This window comes from Labrus mixtus, chromosome 7 (genome assembly GCF_963584025.1).
Source record: "Labrus mixtus chromosome 7, fLabMix1.1, whole genome shotgun sequence".
In the NCBI taxonomy this organism is placed as follows: domain Eukaryota; kingdom Metazoa; phylum Chordata; class Actinopteri; order Labriformes; family Labridae; genus Labrus; species Labrus mixtus.
Genome location: NC_083618.1, coordinates 7,600,343 through 7,610,067, shown reverse-complemented (window position 1 = coordinate 7,610,067; position 9,725 = coordinate 7,600,343). Strand labels below are relative to the sequence as shown.

General features: G+C 39.9%; 1 protein-coding gene across 2 annotated transcripts; it reads left to right on the top strand.

Annotated features, from left to right (window-relative positions):
- The first annotated feature begins 565 nt into the window (after positions 1-565).
- On the top strand, positions 566-4,508 carry gata1a (GATA binding protein 1a). Of its 2 annotated transcripts, none has more exons than XM_061042459.1 (6): positions 566-708; positions 2,238-2,452; positions 2,548-3,045; positions 3,361-3,506; positions 3,614-3,739; positions 3,847-4,508. In XM_061042459.1, the coding sequence occupies exons 2-6, from the start codon at positions 2,239-2,241 to the stop codon at positions 4,126-4,128; spliced, it is 1,266 nt and encodes a 421-aa protein (XP_060898442.1). In that variant the 5' UTR covers positions 566-708; position 2,238; the 3' UTR covers positions 4,129-4,508. The 2 variants fall into 2 exon arrangements, with proteins under 2 accessions (XP_060898442.1, XP_060898441.1); XM_061042458.1 differs by having other exon boundaries at positions 2,548-3,066.
- The last annotated feature ends 5,217 nt before the right edge of the window (positions 4,509-9,725 follow it).

Here is a 9,725-nt window from a genome sequence, read left to right as displayed (position 1 = left end):
GCATTTTATATTTGCTTTGTTCAAATGTCTGTCGCCCTTTTGCCATGTAGTTTAGCTCTTATCTGGGGCTGTATGCACATTTCATCAACAGACAAAAAGCACTCCTCCTGCATGCTTTCTGCCCTCTCTACAGGCGCTCTGTGATGTCCTTCATAGTAAATGTGTGTATCTATGACAAAGTCAGTCCACAGTCATTCTCTCGATCAAACTACTCCAGTGTTGGTTAATGACTGTATATTGGCGCTGACATGTGGTGCTTACTCTGTTGAAATCTTTATTTTAAAGCATGTTATCAATAGAACTCAAAGCCACAAAAGAAGAGGAACCAAGATTAAAAACTGACACCTTCACCTTTCCCACTTACTTCAGTCGCCTAAAACCTTCGACAGGACACACAATATTTCTGCAATCTGTTAAAAAATGACAAAGTAAGACATTATTCAACATTCAAAGTGGTGATTATATTACATCTTTCCTCATACTTGTTTTTTCTCTCTGTACCAAAGAGGTGTGTCTTTGAAAAAGTTGTCCCCAACCCCTCCCACGGACTGTCTCTTCACCCTAAACTTCACTGATAGTTGTAGAAGTACTTCTTGTAGCCATCAGCCTTTTATTGAGGTAACCACACAAGCTTGGCCACCTACCTGGTAACACAAATTAAACCCTGTGTTCTTCGGATTGCGACTCTCATCAGTGACATCCAGTCAGGTAGGTGACCCCTCGACTTTTCTCTCCTGCTGCTCTTTATATAGACACCGGTTAATCATCAAGACGGTTTAAAAAACGACATCCAGTTTGTGGAAGCATTTGAGTGCTTTTGAATCTCTCGCTGTTAGGTTTTCAGATCACCTCAGACCATTTATTGTTTAAGTGACTTTGACTTGTTAAATAAATTAAATCATTTTATAATGTAATAAATAGTTTTCATTCGAAGTAAAGATTTCTTCAACGTATTACGATATGGTTTATTTATGTAAAAAATAAAGTTAATTCATTCGGCTCATGCCTATGAGTAACCTGGGGCCAAATTACGACATATAATATATCTCATAATTTTATAATTATGTTTATGTTTTAATATAAATAACTGTTATACACGCCTTACTATTAATCTTTCACATACAAAAATAATTCAACCTTAAGTAGATTAAGCATGTACAGTATGTGACATCTGAAAAACAGCTAAAAGTGATTCTAAACGTGGTTAATGCCATCTGTTGTTATTTCTCTCCACGTCATGCCGCCTCACTCTCTGTTTTTAAATGCACACACGTCTAGTCTGACAGATTTCTATTAATCAGATGAGATTAGGGTCACGTAGTATCGGGGAAGCTGGATATATTTAGCCTTATAATAATGCCGTCTATCAGATTTTCTCAGACTTTATCACACACTATCAGCTTCTTCTCTTTCCTCTTCTCTTTCCTCTATGAAGATACGGAACGAGGGCGGCCTTGGCTGTTATTGCAGCTCTCATAATGTTGCTGTAACAGTTTCTGCCTTTTTCTGGTTCCAGCCTTTTTTCGAGCATTTTTTCAGACCTTTTCAAGTTCCATGATGGGGCTTTTCAACTAAATGACTAACAATTGTGTAATAACTCAGATTTGTTTGTTTGAAAAAATCAGCACTGAATAGTTAATGGAAGAACACATGGCGGGGATGGCGGGACTATATATTCGGGACTTGAGTGAATATATATTCAATCTTTATAGCAGTCTTAAACTCTTACTTAAGCAAATCTGCCTGCAAACTATACTCACTTCTTTTTATAGTGGTTGAGGTGTTGTGCTGTTTGTCCACCCTTCAGGGCGTCCCAGAGGTTGTCTTTTGCATTCTTCTAACCGGCACACCAATTGTAGAAGGGCCACTTAGTAACCGTTTGGTCAATGGCTGCATCGCTGCATTTATAGACCCGTTTATTTTTAAATTTTACTTTCAACCACTGATGAACTTCCTTTTCCTTGAAAAGGAAGTTTGTAACCATGCTGTCTAGAGATCCTGCCCCTCACAAGTTTAAGTGACACCAGTTTTTGAGGTGGAGAGTGTGGTGTTATGGTATCTTATAAGTTACAGTAAATCATTATCAGTAAATTACGACACATATTTCCGGGCAATAAATGACAGAATACGATGTCAGCTTCCAGTGTTTGAAAAGTGATAAGAAGAGACACACATTCTGAAAGAGCTGTTCTTCACCTCTTCAAGATCATGTTCAAGGTTGAGGTTTTTTCTTTCAGCATGGAGGATTCGTCCGAGCAGTCCCATTGGGTGTCCTCATCCCTGCTCACCTCAGATCCTCTGGCCACTTTCTCCTCTGAGCCCGGCCTGCTGCCTCCAGGAGAAGATGGAGAGGCCTTCTTCTCCATCCAGGACACAGACTACGCCAGCCTGCCCTCCTTCTTTACCAACCCCAGCCACAGCCGAGCACCATCCACCTATAGACACAGCTCAGGTCAGTGCACAAACCTGCTGTCACCCATCAAATCCATCAATTTATCCATCCTCCAAATCATTTTTCTTTATCTATTCTCTCCTCTTCTCCCAAAGTTCGCCAGGTGTTCAGCTCGCCGAGCCTTCTCAGCAACTTCCAGCTGCTTGATGGCTCAGGGAGCCACTCGCTGAGCTCGCCGTACAATACCCCATCCTCCACCTGGAGCAGCAACCCCCTCACCAAGACCACGCTTCACTCACACACCCCAACCTCTCTATACACCCCCTGTGTTACCTCCTCCTTCACAACCCCCAGAGATGGATACTCATCTCCAAACAGAGAGAGTCCCAGGCTCCAGGAGGCCCTGAAGGCTGAACGCCTGAGCCCGCTAGGAGGATCGGGGTCCGGCAGCAGTTTTTTGAATTTGACTCCTGCTGGTGGAAGTGTGTACAGCTCCTCGTCCAACGTCCACCCACACATGCTGAGCCCCTACAGCTCATACATGACAGGTCCACAAGAGTACAACTCTGCCACCCTCTACTCCAGCCCTGGGGCATGGATCAGCCCTTCATACTCCCCCAAGCTCCACAATAAAATGAGGATATCCACTCCAGGTGGGGATTGTATTTACCCAGGTATTTTATTTGATTATATGATAGATCAGTCAAACATTTAAAGATAAAGGTAGTAACTTCAAATGAGTTTTTTAAGCAGGTGGAGTTGCCCAGTTCTAATAAAGTACACCATCAAATTACCACAAAAAAAAAAATAAGTAAAGAATAAAAGATTCAGGAAGCAAATGAACATGTGTACAACTGGAATTTTTCCATTATTGTTAACTTTACCCATTTTCATTATTTAATAGCCTAAGCCTTTATAAGACTTGTAAGAAATTGATTGTGACAACGGGAAACTTTTCATTTGCGCAGAGGCCAGAGAGTGTGTTAATTGTGGAGCCACAGCCACCCCTTTATGGCGTCGGGATGGTACAGGTCACTACCTGTGTAACGCCTGTGGACTGTACCACAAAATGAACGGCCAAAACAGACCTCTCATCCGACCCAAGAAGAGACTGGTATGACCCACTGTGAAGGACACATATTTTTATTTATGAAATATTTGACATTTAATAACTCATTGTCAACGCAAAATAAAACACCTTAATGATTTTTTCTGTTTCAGATTGTCAGCAAGCGGGCGGGCACACTGTGTGCCAACTGTCACACAAGCACAACAACACTGTGGAGACGCAATGCCAATGGAGAACCTGTGTGCAATGCTTGTGGACTCTACTTTAAACTGCACAATGTAAGTCAGTCATCTGCATAAAACTCACAACTTTGGCTGTTTTTGTTTACACATACACAACATTTTACTCCAAATTCCCGAGGATCTTATGTCATATCTTTTCTCAGGTTAACCGACCCCTCACCATGAAGAAGGACGGCATTCAAACACGTAATAGAAAAGTGTCCAACAAGAACAAGAAGAGCAAGAAGGCAGCCATGTTTGAAACGTACTCCGACATGAATCAGCCGCCTTCCCTGGATGGGGGCCCCTTTTCCCTCGGACCCGGGACTCTCCTCACCTACAGCCACACACCTCACCTCATCTCAGCACCATCATCCCTACATCCCTCTGCCTCTTTATCCTACACACACCACCTCAACACTGGCATGGTACCCACACTGGTGTGAATCAACCAAACAGGCCCCTGAAAGCTGTTTATGTTTGGGTATCAGCAGGCCTGCTTGCTTTACAGTTATTTTTGTGAAGTTGTATATATGTGTTTTTGCACTGAGTAATGTGATTATGTTTTGTTTTTATGATCACTATGTTTAAGGGGAAACACAAAATCTGTAGATGTGCTTGTTTAATGTCAGAAAGAAAATGGTCTCAGCTGTAAATACAAACAAATATCTGATTTCACTTCCATCCAAGTCTCAATCTTTCTTCTATCATTCATAATGTGACATTATACTTTGTTTTTGTGCTACACAGATCTCTTTTGTATTTGAGAAGTTATTGTTACCATTTTAAATCTCAATCAAGAAAACAATAAAAATGTTTGACGTATTCTGGTGGAGAGTTTGAAGTCATTTGAATTCTCAGTTTATCCGTTCAGCTCAGAGAACTGACCGCAGGTACGCCCCCTGAGGGCTGATATTGTCCTCCCCTGTTCAGGTATAATAGTCTCTTTGTACAGGCAGCACTCTACTCTGACAGTGTCATTGACGTGTATGCAAATTCTCCATTCTGCAGAAGTGACAAACATTCAACACAAGTGCAACACTTAACCCGGGGCTTTAAATGTAGACTAGAACTTCCAGCGGTTGAGAGACTGAGACCGAGCTTGAAATTTAAATGCACACACACATATACACACACACACACACACACACATACACACACACAGGCATACGTATGCACACACACAGAAGTTCATGTTTGTTATTACTCATCATGTCTGTGTGCTCATAGGGGAAAAATTATTTCATGCATACAGTTTCCTCCTTCATGTTTGAATGCAAAAGGTCAGGGCTACAGAGAGTTTGCTTAGTGATGATCAAATATCATATGTTACATGACATCTCAGCTCTTAACAGAGGATGTTTTTTTGTGTTGCTGACAAGACAAAAGACACAAACGTGAGAAAGCAGAAGATCCATTGTGTTTAGATGTGTCAGGTGACTGAGAGAGAGACCAATAGAGACTAACAATCAGACAGACAGGCTATTTGTATAAAGTTATCGGGCAGTCTTGGCTGACCCAGGTTTGCCTTGGACCAGTCCCAGTCCCCTATTTCGTAAGTATACACTTTAATAGAAAGGACAGTTTTAAGCCTACCCCTAAGACTGGATTCCAAAGAGAGGGGCCCGGTGCTTTAAAGTTCTGCCTCCCATACTATTTAAAAAAACCACAACAACTTTAGGTACCAGAAACAGCTTGCCTTGTGTATGCGCAATACTCCAGGTGGTTGATAGGACACCATGAGCTCTTTAATAAATGATTGGGCCTGATCATTGGGAGCTTTGTAGGTTATAAGAAAAAGTTTAAATACTTTGCAGTTTACTTGGATGAGTTACGAGAAGCTTATTAATGAAGAAAAAAAAAGATCTCTTTAATCAGTTCTCGTGGAGCAACATGATTGTAGGGATTACAAATATCAAACCTTGAATTCAAAAATTTTGCAACAATGTATCACATTTTATTTGCTGATCTCAAATGTTTAAAATATATTTCTGGAACGGTAAATTTGACTGTACAATTAATAGTGTGGAGAATAAAAAATGTTTATGTAGAAAAATAAATGAAGTTGAAGAATAGATAGACTTCAATTTGTCTTCAGAATTCAGAATTTGTCTTAATGTAATGTACATGTTACTTTTGTACAATTACTATTAAGATGTAAGTTAGTTCTTCGTTGTGTACTGCTGATCTTTGAACATGCTGTGATTTTTATGTTAATTCCAATCTATTTCCACTCAATAACCCAACGATAGCTGTTTAATATTGATAAAACGTGTAATCAACTATCACCAGTTTGATTTGACTATTTAGAAAGAGTTCTTTGGTTGAATTTTGTTGCAAAAAGCCAATTGAAAATCTTTACATTTAAGAAAAACAAAACTCTGTTGTAATGTCCTTTTAATTTAAAAAAAGTTAAATAATGCAGTATTGTGTATGAGCAGTGTTTTTTTCCATACTGAGCAGTAGGGCTGGGGTCGCTCACACAGCACTGCGGGATGACTGATAGGTTATCACTGAGGCCACAGACCCACAACCATCTACCTACTGCTGGCACCACCACTCTCACACTCCCTGTCAGTTATTCAGCGAGGGGCACCATGTACATTTAAGACACGAGGCCAGAAAGAGTGTGACTAACATGTAAATACATCACTGGTGTCATCCAAAGACAACGCTGAAGACTCCACAGAGTTCAATCACCATTTCAGAATCACTGTGTCATTGCACATTTCGGCTCAAATAATCCAAGTCAAGTTTCAAAATCTGTGGTCACAAGCAGAACGCTTCACTTGGCGCACATCTATAAATAATATCACACACTTTGATGATTGTTTTGACTGCCGATTTGTACACGCTTCACTGCAGACTTTGGTTTCAACTCAGTCCTCTGAACATCTGGGTGCCACCACCCACTCATTACACTGCATTACACTGCATTACACACACAGACACAAAACAAACACACACACACATTAGAAACACACAGTATACATTGTATCTATATAACTTATCACATTTGTAAAACAAATCACTATTTAAGTTAATATTTCCTCAAATGTCTTCTTCCTAATTTCATTTACAGTCAACCATTCTAATGCCTCCCCTTATTCCCTCGGGGGCCATGATGATGGGAAAATATTGTCTTGATGTTCCTCTGACCTGACGGCGTGAGACAAGGGGTTTTCTATTTGATTTATCTGTATTTAAGCCTCAATCAAACCTTTAAAGAAGATATTATGTCCTCCTCAAGCATGATTACAACTGGAAAAACATAATGTTCCAAAATGTTTTTTTTTTTTTTTAAACCTGTATAGTGAAAAAAAAGGTTGATTTTTGGCCTTTTTATGACTTTATTTAGAGCTAGGACAGTGGATAGAGTCAGAAATCGGGGAGAGGGAGAGTGGGGAATGACATGCGGGAAAAGAGCCACAGGTCGGTTTCCAACCCGGGCCGCCCGCTTCGAGGATTATGGCCTCTGTAAATGGGGAGCGCACACTTACCACTAGGCTACCAGCGCCCCCATATTGTGAAAAATGTAGATGACTTATACACATCTATAATTTACACTCTTTTCCCTAACTGCCCCTATCTGCTGTTTATCTGCTGCAGCTGCCAGCTCTGCTCTGGGGAAATGGCAACAAATGCTGGGGATAGATTAGCAACCACAGGCAAGTTGACTCAGGAGGCCATCCGTTATTGTCCTTCTCTCTCTGCTGATCCTTCAGTGTTTGTCTCTTTCTCGCTTCAACCTTTTTTATCCATCAAGACTATTCAATATCCTTTATTATTGAAGAAACTATTTAAACATTGAAGCAAGTAATTTGATAATGAATTGTTCCATCTTTGATAGTCTGGAAGACTGAAAATAGATCAATGTTTGGGCATATAGAAGTTTGATTTAGCAAAGATTGAAATAAAACATCCAGACAGAGAGAGGAAAAAAGTTCATTTTGGGCCAACACAAAAACATGTTAATGCTTAACTCTCTGAGCGTGAGAAAATGACATTTGAATCAATGCAGTTGCCACAGCTTGCAGTTTAATATACAGCTTTATCAAGTTAGAACATGTTATACACTAGCACCACCAAAAGGTAATGATGCAACACTGCAGTGAAAGTCTTCCCCCCCCCCCTCCAACTGCCACAGGATGTAAAACTGTGAAGACTGTGTTCAGAGATAACACACATTTCTTTGTATTATGTGGTTTATATTGTCATCTACATTGTTGATGGATCTTATGATGCTGAAGAAAGACAAGTTTTATGCGTAGTATAAAGTATTTTAGACTATAACACCAAGTGAAGTCTATTAAGTAAAACATTTCTTTTAAAAAAAAGAGTCTTTCAATTCCAAAATAATTTGGGCTTAATGCCTGATAAAATAATAACAATAGTGTGATTTATATATAATTTGTCATGTACAGGTATGTGAGAACAGAAAAACTAGTTAAATAGATTTTTTATAATGCATTATTTCATCTGACATATTGTATTGTTCCCTTTCATTCAATTTACAACTATTGAGTGAATGGTTTCAGATAGGGTTCCCTATGAGATGCTGCTTTACTTTATATTTTGTCAGCCCTCTGGGGCCCAAAGCAGTTGCCTACCTTGCCTGTTGACAAGCAGCGCCTCTGCATAAATACAGGAAGGATTCAGAAGCTGATTTAGAGTACTAAACAAGAATGTAGGGTTATGCTTGTTATTGTTGATTAAACTGGAGAAATATGCATTGTATAAGCTTAATAAGCTGATTCAGGGGTGCAGATTGCCTAGTGGTTCAGTCACGTCCCATGTACAGAGGCCTACTCCAAGCGGGTCGCCAGGTTCAAATCTGACCTTTGTCTCCTTCCCCGCATGTCATTCTCTTCTCTCTCTCTCTCTCCCTGGTTTCCCACTCTATCCACTGTCCTTTAAGTCAAAAGTCCCAAAACAAATCTTTTTTTTTTAAATAGCCTGGTTAATAATTCCTTTATGTTAAGGTCGTGAACGTTGGGGTTAGTTTTCTTCCATCTTCGCTCCACCTTCCTACTGTACGATCCCTTAAGGCATCTGATTGGAATTATTGATCCAAAGGGATGAATTGACAGCTAATGTAGATCTGGTTTTATATGGGGCTGTTGAGTCAAGAGCTAAGGAACATCGATCATTAAACTAGTTAAAAGTGTCATTAATGTTTGTATAATTGACGATTATAACTGTTCTGAGAAGGTGGGGGAGAAACGTACTAGCAGAGCACTCATTTAAAATGTGTGACTGTTTGTTTCAGTAACGGGACTAGTGTAGAGTGAAGAACTGTGTCAAAAACAATACATTTAAGTCAGTCATGTGAAATGAATTTAAAGAGAGACACAGCGTAAAGACAAGGCCGAGAGTGTGGCCAAGGGTATGTGTGGGGAGAGAGACGTGTTGCCCCAATTTACTAATGTAGCTAAAAAGTCACAGTCAAGTGAATTAGATGGATTGTCAATGTGAAGGTTAAAATCAACCACTATAATGATCTTATCAAATGTAAGAACAGTGGAGGAAAGCAGGAGAGAGAATTCATTCAGATAACCTGAAGTAGAGCTAGGAGGTCGGTAGATAACCGTTCAACACACTCGGAATTCACACTCAGGGGAACCATCAGACACACTTAAAGTTGATGTTATAAATCACTGCAATGCCCTGACCACCACCTATAGACCTCAGAGAATTCAGAAAAGGATACCAGAGGGGACGAAACTCCACTAGAGGGCAGCAGTCCCCTGATTTTAGCCAACTCTCAGTACGACATAAGACGTCTGAGATGTTAGAGGTGTTGAAGTCGTTACGATTAAAAGATTTGTCCCACAGTGACCTACAGTTTAAAAGGGCAAAACATCTTTAGTGATATATGGAGTAATAGTAAATGTTTCATTTGAGTTTTAATGATATTGGCATTACATGTATGGGAGATGTGTTGCAGAGTTACAGAGAGATTAATTCAGCAGGACAATTGCATGTTGATAATGTGTGAAGTGTTTTATGGTTGGTTTAACACAGTCAAAAAATAAGACACAAG